Below are 17,628 nucleotides of genomic sequence, written 5' to 3'. Positions count from 1 at the left end.
AATCCTCCAGATAATTCACCTCTTGAAGACACTTGAGATTATGCAGGTCTAATACAGGGGGTATGGCTCCCTGCCCTCCTCCTAACGTTTTGGCTATATCTGTTCTACAAAGGCAAAAGCACTGGTCAGTTTCCTGACTCTGGGGAATAAAATAAAAATTGCCTAATTTTGACACAAGCTGCAATTCATTTTCATGAAATATCACAGTGGAAATCATGATCAGCATGGTTTATAAAGCAAATTTATATTGATTTATACATAAAGCATTGCCTTCCTATTTTCTGTAAGCTTTTCTCTTCTGCACAGCCTGGTTTTATGAATAGTTTATGACAGTAAAGACAAGCTATCTAAAATGCTTCCCATATAAGTTTTATACTTCTTCAATCAAATCTGGATTAATGGATTGTATAAATTTGAAACAACCTCAATAGGAAAAAGATAAGAAGTGATCCATATAAATCCCTTGATAATATAAATCTATTTTGGTTATTAAAACTGTAATACATATAAAAATAAGGAAGATGCTAATATATCAAATAACTAAAAGATTAGATACTTTGACTTTCAGAGCTATAGAGGACCTCAACACAATGATACACGTTGGCCAAGAGCATACCTGGCACCCATATCTTGGCTCTGTAACCATTCTCAACTACATTGAACCAGGGTCCCCAGTAAAAATGGCTTGTTCTAGTTCTGAGGAAAAAAGACTACAATATGGGTCTGGGAAATCTTGTTTTACCAGAAAGCAAGGTATTGCTTATTAAAGACTCATGGTATCTTATAAAAAGGAGGCAGCTTGAAAATGCTCCCATTTCCTGAGAAGAGTATCCATCTAGAATAATGAACACTAATAACATCCCAGTAAACTTAGTGGATTTTAAAGAAAAAGAAAGTCCTTTATGCATCTAAAAAACAACAGTAATGACTCAAGGAGATGAAACTTAGATTATCTGGTTTTTTTTTTTTTTTTTTTTGGACAGCAACACTTAATACCTGAAGAAAATGGAATAAAGTGTTTAAGATAGTCAAAGGTAGAAAATGTGAACTAAGGATTTTATACAGGGCAAAACTGACTCGTATAAAAGGCACATATTGTTATCAATACACAAGCACTCAGGGAATAGTGTTCCCATGAGCAGTTCTTGAAGAATCTACTGGAGACCTTCAGACAACCAAAAAGATCAGAGAGACGTGGACACAAGGACTGGTGGTGAGTGTGAAATATTTGAAGAATCAAGACTGAAGGGAGAGAGCATAGTATGTGGATGTGCACTGTTGGTGTAGCTGTACAAAAGTAAAAACAGGGAGATAATAGAGAGATCATATAAAAAAACTGACTCGTGAAATGATTGGCACCTAAATGGAGACCTGTTTACCTTGACGCGGTAGAAAGGATCAAAAGAAACCTTAGAAGGATTGCTAAGGGAGGTATTGTTTACCGCTTCTCGATCAAGAGCATCCTGGAAGTCTTTAAGCCGTCTTTCCTCATATTGTTTTTCTCTGAAAATTCTGTTTTGCCACAAAACTTCCTTTTCGTGCCGAACATGCATGAGCTGCACAGCGATCCTGCGTTCCTGCTGGGACTGTCGCATCAGCCGGTTGATCAACTGCTCCTCCCGATAAGCCTCCTGGAAACACCATTGCAAGAGCCAGTCATTTGTCAAGGCCATGTCCACTTTTGCTCAGCCCACTGAGCTGAGAAGCTTACACATACATCATGTGTAAAAGGCATAGTATTCACCTGCATCAGTTTTTGCCATTTGATTTCAAGTCAAACATGGCAAAAAATTCAAGCTATAAAAATGAAAATTTCCACCAAGGGTTATATAATTTTGGTATCCAGAAGCATACGGTCTTGCAACTCAGTCATCTTAAATGATGATTACTTCCTTTAACATCTGATCAAAAATAATTTAGGTAATTGTTTTCAAGGTTTTATAAACAAAGGCTAATTCTCAAATTTTAAGTATGTTTTCAGAAACTTGGAATTGTGCTCTATGCACTCAATATAAATATTAGTGATAAAGACAAATGCAGACATTGTCTGTCTGAGAATGGCAGATCTGATAAGTTCCCGGCAGGGCCATCTCAATTTCTACGTGATAGGATGGGGAGACTGGAGAAGAGTCTAAGAGGAAATGACCTACAGTTTACCTTAGAAAACCCGAGAGTGGTTGTAACCTGAGAGAGAAACTAGATGCACTCGTCCCTTGGCTATTTTAAGAGAAAGAAGGGGAACAAGCATTAACAGTGGAAGAAGCATTAAACTGGCAATCGGAGGCCTTGGTCACTGCAGCTCCACCTCTACCATTGATTGGCTGTGTGGCCTTGGGCAAGTACCTTGGATTTTCAGGGAGTATTTCTTGACAGGTGAAATGAGGGGTTTGGGTAGAAGATGGTCTCCAAGGCATCTTTAAGTTCTCTCAGTCTGTCTAAACAGAGACACCATGTGGAAGGAGGAGGTAATTAAACTTCTCCAGGGAGAAGACTTGGAAGAACATCTACATGTCAGTTGTCTATTTAACACTAGATGGTAAAGAATCTGCCTGTAAAGCAGGAGACCTGGGTTCAATCCCTGGGTTGGGAAGATCCCCTGGAGAAGGGAATGGCAACCTACTCCAGTATTCTTGTCTGGAGAATTCCATGGACAGAGGAGCCTGGTGGGTGCAATCCATGGGATCACAAAGAGTCAGACACAACTGAGCAACTAACTCTTTCACTTTCAATCCAGTTGTTTAGGAATAAAATCTGGCATCACTAACGACAGTGTTTCAGATTAAGGGAGAAATACTATATATATTTTCAGAATCAAGATACAAACAACAACACTCTATGGAAAGTAGCAAAACTTGAACTTGGGAACTATATAAAAATGTAGATTAAATAAAAGTTCAATTGAAAATAAACATATTCTCCTCTAGGAGTTTTATAGTTTCTGGTCTTACGTTGAGATCTTTAATCCATTTTGAGTTTATTTTTGTATATGGTGTTAGAAAGTGTTCTAGTTTCATTCTTTTACAAGTGGTTGACCAGATTTCCCAGCACCACTTGTTAAAGAGATTGTCTTTAATCCATTGTATATTCTTGCCTCCTTTGTCAAAGATAAGGTGTCCATATGTGCGTGGATTTATCTCTGGGCTTTCTATTTTGTTCCATTGATCTATATTTCTGTCTTTGTGCCAGTACCATACTGTCTTGATAACTGTGGCTTTGCAGTAGAGCCTGAAGTCAGGTAGGTTGATTCCTCCAGTTCCATTTTTCTTTCTCAAGATCGCTTTGGCTATTCGAGGTTTTTTGTATTTCCATACAAATTGTGAAATTATTTGTTCTAGCTCTGTGAAGAATACTGTTGGTAGCTTGATAGGGATTGCATTGAGTCTATAAATTGCTTTGGGTAATATACTCATTTTCACTATATTTATTCTTCCAATCCATGAACATGGTATATTTCTCCATCTATTAGTGTCCTCTTTGATTTCTTTCACCAGTGTTTTATAGTTTTCTATATATAGGTCTTTAGTTTCTTTAGGTAGATATATTCCTAAGTATTTTATTCTTTTCGTTGCAATGGTGAATGGAATTGTTTCCTTAATTTCTCTTTCTGTTTTCTCATTATTAGTGTATAGGAATGCAAGGGATTTCTGTGTGTTGATTTTATATCCTGCAACTTTACTATAATCATTGATTAGTTCTAGTAATTTTCTGGTGGTAGGCAAAACACTCTCTGACATACATCACAGCAGGATCCTCTATGACCCACCTCCCAGAATATCGGAAATAAAAACAAAAATAAACAAATGGGACCTAATTAAACTTAAAAGCTTCTGCACATCAAAGGAAACTATTAGCAAGGTGAAAAGACAGCCTTCAGAATGGGAGAAAATAATAGCAAATGAAGCAACTGACAAACAACTAATCTCAAAAATATACAAGCAACTCCTACAGCTCAACTCCAGAAAAATAAATGACCCAATCAAAAAATGGGCCAAAGATCTAAATAGACATTTCTCCAAAGAAGACATACAGATGGCTAACAAACACATGAAAAGATGCTCAACATCACTCGTTATCAGAGAAATGCAAATCAAAACCACTATGAGATACCATTTCACACCAGTCAGAATGGCTGCGATCCAAAAGTCTACAAATAATAAATGCTGGAGAGGGTGTGGAGAAAAGGGAACCCTCTTACACTGTTGGTGGGAATGCAAACTAGTACAGCCACTATGGAGAACAGTGTGGAGATTCCTTAAAAAACTGGAAATAGAACTGCCTTATGATCCAGCAATCCCACTGCTGGGCATACACACTGAGGAAACCAGAAGGGAAAGAGACACATGTACCCCAATGTTCATCGCAGCACTGTTTATAATAGCCAGGACATGGAAGCAACCTAGATGTCCATCAGCAGATGAATGGATAAGAAAGCTGTGGTACATATACACAATGGAGTATTACTCAGCCATTAAAAAGAATACATTTGAATCAGTTCTAATGAGGTGGATGAAACTGGAGCCTATTATACAGAGTGAAGCAAGCCAGAAGGAAAAACACCAATACAGTATACTAACGCATATATATGGAATTTAGAAAGATGGTAACGATAACCCTGTATACGAGACAGCAAAAGAGACACTGATGTATAGAACAGGCTTATGGACTCTGTGGGAGAGGGAGAGGGTGGGAAGATTTGGGAGAATGGCATTGAAACATGTGAAATGTCATGTATGAAACGAGATGCCAGTCCAGGTTCAATGCACGATGCTGGATGCTTGGAGCTGGTGCACTGGGACGACCCAGAGGGATGGTATGGGGAGGGAGGAGGGAGGAGGGTTCAGGATGGGGAACACATGTATACCTTAGTAAAATTAAAAAAAAAAAAAAAGAATCTCAGTTTGCTAACTTTTTATACAGAAATAAAAAACACAGTAATCAAAAAAAAAAAAGAAAATAAACATAAATTTTTTTTTCTATTAGTAACATATCAAATAAAAAATAAAATCATGAACAACTTTGAAACCTGTTTCATCTAGTTATAACATTCTAGAAGTTTTTTACGTTAATAATTTGTTGCCTGTGTTGCCAGTGGAGGTCAGGCAGAATGTAAAAACGACTATAGGTTCTTCATCTTTCTTCATCCATAGCCTTGCAGTGCTATCCTGCAGATATTCCCATCAAAAAGCAGAATCTATTTTGCCACTTTTTAAATGGGTAAGGGGTGGCCTCTGACTTGAACTGGCCAATGGGACATTAGTGAACACAAAATAAAATGAAACAAAACACTTGGGGCCTGAATTAATTCTCCTGTGACCTCTGCCACTGTTACCATATTTTCTGCTCAGTTAAAAAATGAGAAACCATAGATGGAGAGATACCAGCCTTCTCAGTTGGAACTGATGAAACTCTCCCAAGTCAGTCAGCCTCAGCCAGCCTCTGAGACAGGACAAGTAAGACCAGCAAAGGCATACAGCTGATCCCTGCCCAAGTTATCTACCACATTTGGGGGTGGTTTGTGATGGCACAGTCAAAGCCATATTTATTAAAAGTATAGCCTTGATTTATTATTCCAAGTGAATTCTATACTTAATGTGGAGTATTAATGTGGAATATATTTGGCTGTGTTTATATGGCAAGGCAATTTGGTTGTTGAGATGAGAGCTGGTCATTCTGATCCTTATAAAAACTGGGCTGGTTAGATAGGTCTTGGCTATTGCTTAGATGACAACATATTGTGATTGAAAAGGAAAGCAAAATTACTGTTGAATGGCTGAGTCAATGTTACATATATAAAGCTTCAGTATGAAGAACCGTCAACTGTATTAGGACTTGTACTAAACAGTTGAGTGGAAAAGATTTTTTTGTTCCATTGTACAAGTAGTTCATGTTTTATGTATAGACTTTTCCTCAAAATTTCATTAGAATTTGGGACACATTTTCTCACAGAAAGAAAATATGTTATGCTTAGGTGTTCAGGGAAGCCTATAGATGTGTGTTTAACCCATAATGTACATGAAATAGTCTATATCTGCAATGAATAAAATAGAAAATAATAGAAGTCACATTTCTCTTTTAACTATATATAATTATATTTGGGGAAGATTTATACATATACACAATCCAAAACATGCTCAGTTTGATTGTCACGACCTCTGCCTTTCCCATGAGTTGGAGCTAGGAGCTAACTCTGGTGCATATCATTGCTTTAATTCTCTAAATATGTCCGAGTAGCTCTCTTGGAGGACAGTGGCTTCACCAAACACACAGAAGAAGCAGCACAGAGATGGAGTTCCTTTAGTGGAAATATTAGTCAGAGAACCAACTTTATTCAGTGTCCCTTAGGTTGCTAGATCCCTGAACAGATCTCTAGCTAGAGACTGAAAAAATCGAAGCTGTGAACATTCTGGTAGAAAGTGACGGAAGCCAGAAAGCATTTATTCACCCAGTTTTCTAAGTAATATCTCTAAGTAACATTTTCTAAGTAAATGTCAGTCCTGAATTACAAGCAAAAAAGTAGAAAGAAAAAACCTAGCAGCCAACACACAGCTGTTTTATAATATAAATGAAAATGTGTTCAAAATCTCACTGCTCGTTAATGAAATGTGAAATAGGTAGTTATTTTAAAAGCTACTTTTTAATCATCGAATTTTCATAACCTGTAATTCATCTAATGAAAAGAGTGACTATCAAGCTGGCTGAGCAAAAATATTAATAAATGTGAATTCAAAGTAAGAAATTACCTTTCAGCACAAAGAGATGGCAGAGTTATTCTTTGAATTTTTCACTGAAAAAGGAGTGACTCTATCAGAGTGACTCTGATACTGGATAAACAGTATTACTTCTTCATATGTCTAAGAAGCCTGGATTTCTCTTCAGTTAACAGAACACCACTGAGTAGACCAGATAGATGTAATTAGGTGAATAAAAGAAGTGCCTTCAAATGGCCCTTCATATTTCAGACACACAGATTTGTCCTACTTACATTCACAACCTGAATCACCTTCCTCCCCGTCTGTTCTTACCATCTTCTGTATCATAGCTAACGACTCCTCCATGCACTCGGCTGCCCACGCCAGACACCTGGCTGCTCATCCCACTTTTCACTTCTCCATGTCTAAGCAGTCAGTTTTTCTCATTGATTTTACTTCTCAAATAGCTCCTGAAGCCACTCCTTTCCATCACTACTGCTACTACTCTAAATGTAAACTGGAATAATTCCTTACCTGGATTACAGAAACAGCTATAACTTGGTCATCCTCCTGTCATCTATTTTTAAAAGTGAAGCCAGACTGACCTTCCTAAATGTCAGTCTGGCCTGTCACTCTTGTTCCCCTTTGCACTCAGGATCAGATCAGATCAGATCAGTCGCTCAGTCGTGTCCGACTCTTTGCAACCCCATGTCCCTCACCAACTCCCCGGAGTGCACTCAGACTCACATCCATCGAGTCAGTGATGCCATCCAGCCATCTCATCCTCTGTCGTCCCCTTCTCCTCTTGCCCCCAATCCCTCCCAGCATCAGAGTCTTTTCCAATGAGTCAACTCTTCGCATGAGGTGGCCAAAGGACTGGAGTTTCAGCTTTAGCATCATTCCTTCCAAAGAAATCCCAGGGCTGATGTCCTTCAGAATGGACTGGTTGGATCTCCTTGCAGTCCAAGGGACTCTCAAGAGTCTTCTCCAACACCACAGTTCAAAAGCATCAATTCTTCAGTGCTCAGCCTTCTTCACAGTCCAACTCTCACATCCATATATGACCACTGGAAAAACCATAGCCTTGACTAGACGAACCTTTGTTGGCAAATTAATGTCTCTGCTTTTGAATATGCTATCTAGGTTGGTCATAACTTTCCTTCCAAGGAGTAAGAGTCTTTCAATTTCATGGCTGCAGTCACCGTCTGCAGTGATTTTGGAGCCCAGAAAAATAAAGTCTGATACTGTTTCCAGTTTCCCCATCTATTTCCCATGAAGTGGTGGGACCGGATGCCATCATCTTCATTTTCTGAACGTTGAGCTTCAAGCCAACTTTTTCACTCTCCACTTTCACTTTCATCAATAGGCTTTTGAGTTCCTCTTCACTTTCTGCCATAAGGGTGGTGTCATCTGCATATCTGAGGTTATTGATATTTCTCCCAGCAATCTTGATTCCAGCTTGTGTTTCTTCCAGTCCAGCGTTTCTCATGATGTACTCTGCATATAAGTTAAATAAACAGGTTGACAATATACAGCCTTGACGAACTCCTTTTCCTATTTGGAACCAGTCTGTTGTTCCATGTCCAGTTCTAACTGTTGCTTCCTGACCTGCATACAAATTTCTCAAGAGGCAGATCAGGTGGTCTGGTATTCCCATCTCTTGAAGAATTTTCCACAGTTTATTGTGATCCACACAGTCCCTCTTTACAGCTTATAAGGCCTCTGATGGCTTGGCCTCTGGGGACTCCTGCCAGATAACATTTAATTTGCTAAAAGCCCTGAGCCATCTATGCAATATTCTCTCTGAAGACACACTTTACCTTCCACATCTCTACCTCTGCTGGAAACTAACTCCTCACCCTATACCCAGAACCACTCCCATCTTCAATTGTCTAACTTCAACCCTCCCTCATGCTTCAGTGCTCTCCTACTCTAGAAATGGTCTCTGAGGCAGGCCAGAGCTGGACTTTCCTCTCCTCACTTTCATTGCACCTCCACACTCCAATGTAGTTGGTTGTTTACAGATCCCCCCCAAACAGCAAGCTCTGTGAGAGCAGGTTTCCTGTTATTCTTGTTCACTGTTGTATCCTAGGCCTAGGACAAGTTCCAGAGCATAGAAGAGATCCAGTAAATATGTGTTCAATGTAAGAGTTGATCAGTGATTCTCAATCCATAGCTGAATCAAATCACCTGGAGGGCCTATTAACACAGATGATGGGCCCCAAGCCAGAGAGCTGTGATTCGAGTTCTGACTCAGAAGGTCTGAGGTGGGACCTAATTATTCACATTCCTAAAAGTTTCCTGGTGATGCTGATGCTGCTGGTCCAAGGGCCACACTTTGAGGGCCACTGGAGTAGATCAAACTGACAGGTCTAACGAATTTTCCATGTTTTCATTTAAGTGCTCCCTTTTTGATAGTATCAATTAATATAGAAAAAAAACTTGAAAAAATTCAGTATCCTTTCATGATAAAAATTCTCAACAAATTAGGTAAGGAATGTAACTCAACATAATAAAGGTCATATATGATAAGCTCACAGTTAACATCATACCTAAAATATGATGCTAAAAGCTTTTAGGTTTTCACCATTCCTCAAACATAAAAAATAAGACAAGACGTCCACTCTCACCATTTCTACTGGTACTGGAAATCCTAGCCAAGGAAATTGGAAAGAAAAAGAAAAAGCAGGCATCTAAATCATAAAGGAAAAAGTAAAATGTCTCTGTTTGCAGATGACATGCTTTTTACATACAGAAAACTCTAGACTTTCACACAAAAAAATGTTAGAACCAAAAAACAAATTCAGTAAAACTGCAGGACACACAAAATAAACATATGAAAATAATTCTTGTTCCTACACACTAACAAAGAATTATCTGAAATGGAAATAAGAAACCAATCCCATTTACAATAGCATAAAAGTTAAAAAAAAAAATGTAAGAATAGATTCAACCAAGGAGGCAAAAGATCTATACACTGAAAACTAAAAAACATTAATAAGAAGAGCTGAAGAAGATATGAATAAATGAAAAAGATGTTCATGGATTTGAAGAACTAATAACATTGAAATGTCCATAATACCTAAAGTGATCTACAGATGCAATGCAATTCCTAACCAAATTCCAATAGCATTTTCACAGAAATACAAAAACAATCCTAACATTCATTTGGAGCCAGAAAAGACTCCAAAGAGCCAAACCAGTTTGGAGTAAGAAGAATATCAAGCTTCCTGATTTCAAAATAAATTACAAAGCTTCAGTACTCAAAATAGTATGGTATTGAAATAAAAACAGAACTATAGGAAAATGGAATAGAATAAAGAGCCCAGAAATAAATCCACATATGTGCAGTCAACTGACTTTCAGTAAGGGTGCCAAGGCTACACAATGGAGGAATGTTATAGATGTCTCTATAACACATGGTTCTGGAAAAACTGGATATCCACATGCAATAGAATGGTACTATACCCTCATCTCATACCACGTATAAAAATCAATTCAAAACGGATTAGAGACTTACACATAAGATCAAAAACTATAAAACTAACAGAAGCAAATGTAGGGAAAAACACATCTTGACATTGGTCTAGGCAATTAATTTTTTAATCTGACCCTAAAAGCACAGGCAACAAAAGTACAAATAGATAGGGAAGAGTACTATTTGCAAACCATACATGTTGGCTAATATCCAAAATATACAAGGAACTCAAACAACTCGATAGCCAAAAACCAAACGCCCGGATTTAGAAATGGTCAAAGGACCTGAAAAGACATTTCTCTAAAGAAGACAAACAAATGGCCAACAGGTATATGGAAAGGTGATCAACACTCCTAATCATCAGAAAATGCAAATCAAAACCATCTGTTAGAGTAAGTTCAGTTTAGTTGCCAGGTAGTGTCTAACTCTTTGCGACCCAAAGGACTGCAGCACACCAGGCTTCCCTGTCCATTACCAACACCTAGAGCTTGCTCAAATTCATGTCCATTGAGTCAGTGATGCCATCCAACCATCTCATCCTCTGTCATCCCCTTCTCCTCCTGCCTTCAATCTTTCCCAGCATCAGGATCTTTTCCAAGGAGTCAGTTCTTCGCACCAGATGGCCAAAGTATTGGAGTTTCAGCTTCAGTATAAGTCCTTCCAATGAATATTCAGCACTGATTTCCTTTAGGATGGACTGTTTGGATTTCCTTGCAGTCCAAGGGACTCTCAAGAGTCTTCTCCAACACCACAGTTCAAAAGCATCAATTCTTCTCTGCTCTGTGTTCTATATAGCCCAACTCTCACATCCATACATGACTACTAGAAAAACCACAGCTTTGACAAGACAAACCTCTGTCAGTAAAGTAATGTTTCTGCTTTTTAATATGCTATCTATATTTATCATAGCTTTTCTTCCAAGGAGCAAGGGTCTTTTAATATCATGGCTGTAGTCACCATCTGCAGTGATCTTGGAGCCCAAGAAAATAAAGGCTGTCACTGTTTCCATTGTTTCCTTATCTATTTGCCATGAAGTGATGGGACCAGATGTCATGATCTTAGTTTTCTGAATGTTGAGTTTTAAGCCAGCATTTTCACTCTCCTCTTTCACTTTCACCAAGAGGCTTTTCAGTTCCCCTTCACTTTCTGCCATAAGGATGGTGTCATCTGTGTATCTGAGGTTACTGATTTTTCTCACGGCAATCTTGATTCCAGCTTATGCCTCATCCAACCCAGCATTTTGCATGATGTACTCTGCATATAAGTTAAATAAGCAGGGTGACAATATACGGCCTTGAGATACTCCTTTCCCAGTTTGGAACCAGTCTGTTGTTCCATATCTGGTTCTAACTGTTGCTTCTTGACCTGCAAACAGATTTCTCAGGAGGCAGGTAAGGTGGTCTGGTATTCCCATCTCTGGAAGAATCTTCCACAGTTTGTTGTGATCTACACAATCAAAGACTTTGGCATAATCAATAAAACAGAAGTACATGTTTTCTGGAATTCTCTCGCTTCTTCAATGATCCAACAGATGTTGGCAATTTGATCTATGCTTCCTCTGTCTTTTGTAAATCCAGCTTAAACATATGGAAGTTCACGGTTCACATACTTTTGACTCCCGGCTTGGATAATTTTCAGCATTACTTTGCTAGCATGTGAGATGAGTGCGACTATGCAGTAGTTTGAAAATTCTTCGGCATTGCCTTTCTTTGGGATTGGAATGAAAACTGACCTTTTCCAGGCCTGTGGCCACTGCTGAGTTTTCCTAATTTGCTGGCATATTGAGTGCAGCACTTTCACAGCATCAACTTTTAGGATTTGAAATAGCTCAACTGGAATGCCATCATCTCCACCAGCTTTGTTCGTAGTCATGTTTCCTAAGGCCCACTTGACTTCCATTCCAGGATGTCTGGCTCTAGGTGAGTGATCACACCATAGTGGTTATCTGGGTCACGAAGATCTTTTTTGTATAGTTCTTCTGTGTATTGTTGCCACCTCTTCCTAATATCTTCTGCTTTTGTTAGGTCCATACCATTTCTGTCCAATTTTATTGTGTCCATCTTTGCATGAAACGTTCCCTTGGTATCTCTAATTTTCTTGAAGGGATCTCTAGTCTTTCTCATTCTATTGTTTTCCTCTATTTCTTTGCATTGATCACTTAGGAAGGCTTTCTTATGTCTCCTTTCTATTCTTTGGAACTCTGCATTCAAATGGATATATCTTTCCTTTCTTCCTTTGCCTTTAGCTTCTCTTCTTTTCTCAGCTATTTGTAATGCCTCCTCAGACAACTATTTTGCCTTTTTGCATTTCTTTTTCTTGGGGATGGTCTTCATCACTGCCTCTTGTACAATGTCATGAACCTCTGTCCATAGTTCTTCAAGCACTCTATCAGATCTAATCCCTTGAATCTATTTCTCACTTCCACTGTATAATCATAAGGGATTTGATTTAGGCCATACTTGAATGGTTTAGTGATTTTCCCTACTTTTTTCAGTTTAAGTCTGAATTTGGCAATAAGGAGTTCATGATCTGAACCATAGTCAGCTCCCGGCCTTGTTTTTGCTGACTGTATACAGCTTCTCCATTTTTGGCTGCAAAGAATATAATCAATCTGATTTTTGTATTGAACATCTGGTGATGTCCATGTGTAGAGTCTTCCCCTGTGTTGTTGGAAGAGGGTGTTAGCTATGACCAGTGCTTTCCCTTGGCAAAACTCTGTTAGCCTTTTCCCTGCTTCATTATGTACTCCAAGGCCAATTTTGCCTGTTACTCTAGGTATCTCTTGACTTCCTACTTTGGCATTCCATTCCCCCATGATGAAAAGGACATCTTTTGGGGGTGTTAGTTCTAGAAGGTCTTGTAGGTCTTCATAGAACCGTTCAACTTCAGCTTCTTCTGGTTGGGCCATAGACTTGCATTAATGTGATGTTGAATGGTTTGCCTTGGAAATGAACAGAGATCACGCTGTCTGAGTTTGCACCCAAGTACTCTTTTTTTAACTATGAGGGCTACTCCATTTCTTCTAAGGGATTCTTGCCCACAGTAGTAGGTATAACGGTCATGTGTATTAAATTCACCCATTCCAGTCTGTTTGAGTTCACTGATGCTTAAAATGTTGATGGTCACTCTTGTCATCTCTTGCTTGAACACTTCTAATGTATCTTGATTTATGGACCTAACATTCCAGTTTCCTATGCAATATTGTTCTTTACAGCATTGGACTTTACTTTTGTCATCAGTCATATTCACAACTGGGCACTGTTGCAAATTTCTGTTAGAATCAGTTCAGTTCAGTCGCTCAGTCATGTCCGATTGTTTGCGATCCCATGAATCGCAGCACTCCAGGCCTCCCTGTCCATCACCAACTCCTGGAGTTCCCTCAGACTCACGTCCATCGAGTCAGTGATGCCATCCAGCCATCTCATCCTCTGTCGTCCCCTTCTCCTCCTGCCCCCAATCCCTCCCAGCATTAGAGTCTTTTCCAATGAGTCAACTCTTTGCATGAGGTGGCCAAAGTACTGGAGTCTCAGCTTTAGCATCATTCCTTCCAAAGAAATCCCAGGGCTGATTTCCTTCAGAATGGACTGGTTGGATCTCCTTGCAGTCCATGGGACTCCCAAGAGTCTTCTCCAATACCACAGTTCAAAAGCATCAATTCTTTGGCACTCAGCCTTCTTCACAGTCCAACTCTCACATCCATAAATGACCACTGGAAAAACCATAGCCTTGACCAGACGGACCCTTGTTGGCAAAGTAATATCTCTGCCTTTCAATATGCTATCTAGGTTGGTCATAACTTTCCTTCCAAGGAGTAAGCATCTTTTAATTTCATGGCTGCAGTCACCATCTGCAGTGATTTTGGAGCCCCCCAAAATAAAGTCTGATACTGTTTCCAATAGCTATTATCAAAAAACATAAAACAAAAATGAGATAAGTGTTGGCAAGGATGTGATAAAAATGGAACCCTTGTAAACTGTTGCTGGGATGTAAGGTGGTATAGCCACTGTGGAAAATAGTATAGTGCTTCCTTTAAAAATTAAAAATAGAATTACCATATGACCCTGAAATCCTACTTCTGGGTATATATCCAATGGAAATGAAAGGAGATGAAATCAGTATCTCAAAGAGATGTTTGCAACCCTATGTACACTGCAGCACTATTCACAACGGCCATGATACAGAAACAATCTAAGTGTCCATTGGTGGATGAATGGACACTTAAGTGAGTATAGATATGCATGTCACATTTTCTTTATATATATAAATATTTTATATATATATATACACACACATAAATATATATATATATATGTATATATTTATATCTAGAATGAGCTTTCTAGGTGGCGCTAGTGGTAAAGAACCTACCTGCCAATGCAGGAGGCATAAGAGATGTGGATTCAATCCCTAGGTTGGTAAGATCCCCTGGAGGAGGACATGACAACCCACTGTGGGCTATGGTCCATAGGGTCACAAAGAGTCAGACACAAATGAAGTGACTTAGTACACATGCATGCATATATAGAATATGATCAATCTTAAAAAAGAAGAAAATCTTATCATTTGTGATAATATGTTTAAACCTGGAGAACATTACACCAAGAAAAATAAGCCAGACATAGTGAGACAAATATTACATAATCTTACTAAATGTGGAATCTAAAAAAGTTGAACTTGAACAAAAGCAGATCTTAAGTATTTTCACCAAACACACACACACAAATGGTAACTTTTTTTTTTTGTTAAGGTGATGGGTGTGCTAATTAGTTTGATTATGGTAATCATTTCACAATGCATACATATATCAAAACATCAATTATATACTTTAAATATATACAATTTTTATTTGTCAATTATACCTCAGTAAACCTGGGACAAAAAGTTCTCTTTTTCCTCTAAAAGTAACAACAGATAAACATGGTTGCCATAACTTTTAGATTCCTATTTTGTCAGTATTTTTTATTGTGGTAAAATATATGCAATATAAAATTTACCATTTCAACCATTTTTAAATGTACAATTCAGTGTACAATTAAGTAAATTCAAAACGCTGCATAAGCATCACCAGATTTTAGATTCTTTGCTAAGTGTTGTATGTACTTTTTTTCCTGAGTGTATTTGCCGCCATGGTGTGAAGATGAAACGCTGATTCAGAGTAGCACATAGCACATACAGAAGATATACATAAGAGTGTATAAAAGACTGTATTTTGTAAAAATTTCCAGGACTTTTATTTAATCAATAACTACACATCTTACCTCTTGGGCTTCATGAGCTATTAACTGATCCATTAAGAGTCTCCGCCGTCTTTTCTCCCTTTGCTCTCGTGCAAAAGCATCTTCTTCAAGGCGTTTTTGGATTTTTTTAATGTAGTCATCATCTGAATAAGTGTTTAACAAATCAGTGGTCGTCTGGCCTGCTGTATCTAGAGAAGTCTTGGATGCACTAAGAACAATAGTTTTTATTTAGATTTGAAAGTACAACTCAATCACACACCACTACTTGTGACTATAGAGGAAGACCTCAGGGGATGGCTCCCTTGGGTGCTCTGTTCATTTATTAATACAAGCATTAAAGCAAATATTAGAACTTCAGTGTTCAATTTAAAATATAACTTATAATGTTATTCAAAAGACAGGGAAACATTATTATGGTATTCAGGGATTAAACAGTCATCAATTCTCATACAGACAGAAGTGTTTTTATGAAAGCATAGTTAATTCATGTTTAACAAAGTAATAATCACACATGTTCTTTCCTAATCTGAGTACATACAGTTTTATTAAATCAAAGATCAAACCCATTTACATAGTTGAATCAAAATTCTTAAATTATAATTAGTTCTACTTAATAATCACATATTTATGGCACAGATCATATTTTATTATAGTTCATTATTTCTATATTTGCTGCTTCCAGCTGAACTCTGAGCAAAGAAAAGTATACTATTTTTACTTTTCTATGTACCCATGCCTCACAGTACTGACATGTAGATGATGTTTGCTAAATTTCAAATCACATGCTACGAAGCACTATACAAGTATAATACAATTTCAAAAAAATTACACACTGAAATTCTGGTTATTTTATCAGCAGGTGCTCAACCTTTGATTGTATTCTGTCAACTGAGAGTCGTTCAGCAGAAATTGTGTAGCTAGCAAAGCCTCAGGAAGATCAAAGACAAATTTTAACTTTATTTACCAAGATTTAGTATAATTCTTATGAATATTAATTAATGAAATTAATATGAATTTATGAAAGTGTAGCATAACTTTTTTAGATCCTTCATCAAAATTCTTATTATATTTTTACTTAAATGTGATGTTTAAGAGTCTGCCTTACACTGAGCATGGGTTAATAGGTCTCCCTCAACATTGTGTTTGGCTGCTACCAATGTACTTAAGATATTGATTCTCCTTTGTTCAGCAATCAGTCTATCCAACCATACATATACCCATCTTCTGTCTTATGCCAATCAAGGCCTGAAGAAAGTTACATGATATTTTCTTGAATAAATATTCATTTTATGTGATGTGGGTTTCTTAGGGGCAATAATTATGTTTACTTTATATCTGTTTGCCAAGCCGCCATAGAGTTAGTAATTGTATGAGTGTGAATTATTAGTGATAGGAACCTTGGTTAAATTCATGTGTGTGTTAAAAAGCAGTTGTTAGAAGGAAACTAACGTAAATCTATGACTCGAAATGTCAAGTTACAGCAGCCAACAGCCTCAGAAAAGAAACAAAGAACAAAAAAGCAGGTGGCATTTACTATTTGTTTTAAAGAATAAAGAGTATACGTGAGGGAAAAGCAGCAATGGTTGTTCTTGCATTGCTCTCACTGAGCATTCATTTCATCCTTTCACAAAAGAAACGACAGACTTTGAAGTGACATCCATGAGAAAGTGTTTTGGGAGCAGGCTTTGAAAGAGGCAGCTGCAGAAATTGCTCCTTAGGTCACCCTAAAAGATGATTTTAGTGCTTTTTGCCATCAAGTAGTGTGAAATTTCTGGAAGAGTCCAGAACATGCTTGATTCTAAGCTAAGGATTCAGAATGAACTAAAGAAGTAGTGGTCAATAACAGGGATTAAGAAAGGCCATATTGTACCATAGCTTTTTTGTTTCTTTAAAAGTTTGCTCTAGGCCAGTACCTCCCAGCATTTTTTTATCTGGGGGTCCATCAGAGGAAATGCCCTTTGTGAAGTGTACTGGAAGGGATTTGGAGTCACCGCTGGGGCTGCTCACAGTCAGAGGTGACCGATCCAGGGACTCCAGGGACCCCAGGCCCTATCCTTCTGCTCTGAGAAGTAAGCATGTCCATATCTCATGGGCCCTGGTGGTAAATCTCTGGCAAGACCAAGTGGGGGTTTCTTCAGAGAAAGGACTTGAGATAGACACTGCCATTTCCCTCCCTTTTCCTTCAAAGCAGAGCCCCAGTTTTATTCAGGGAAACAACATACTC

The 17,628-nt window shown here is 38.1% G+C and overlaps 1 protein-coding gene across 10 annotated transcripts in view; it reads right to left on the bottom strand.

Moving 5' to 3' along the window:
- The window catches only part of SPEF2 (sperm flagellar and cilia associated 2), a 208,077-nt gene that overhangs the window by 162,775 nt on the left and 27,674 nt on the right, over positions 1 to 17,628 (bottom strand). For all 10 annotated transcript variants that reach the window (XR_015148649.1, XM_086361399.1, XM_086361400.1 and 7 more), the window contains 2 exons: positions 15,426 to 15,612; positions 1,443 to 1,631 (listed from right to left, as the gene is read on the bottom strand). Coding sequence is in view for 9 of the 10 variants with exons in the window: in XM_086361399.1 (XP_086217525.1) it covers positions 1,443 to 1,631; positions 15,426 to 15,612 (376 nt within the window). In the remaining variant the exon portion in view is untranslated. The remainder of the gene's footprint in view (positions 1 to 1,442; positions 1,632 to 15,425; positions 15,613 to 17,628) is intronic.

The sequence above is a fragment of the Bos grunniens genome, chromosome 20 (genome assembly GCF_055505025.1).
Source record: "Bos grunniens cultivar Pamir isolate PY7600 chromosome 20, Bosgru_T2T1.0, whole genome shotgun sequence".
NCBI classification, from domain to species: domain Eukaryota; kingdom Metazoa; phylum Chordata; class Mammalia; order Artiodactyla; family Bovidae; genus Bos; species Bos grunniens.
Note: the sequence above shows the minus strand (reverse complement) of the source record. Positions and strands in the feature narration are given on the sequence as shown.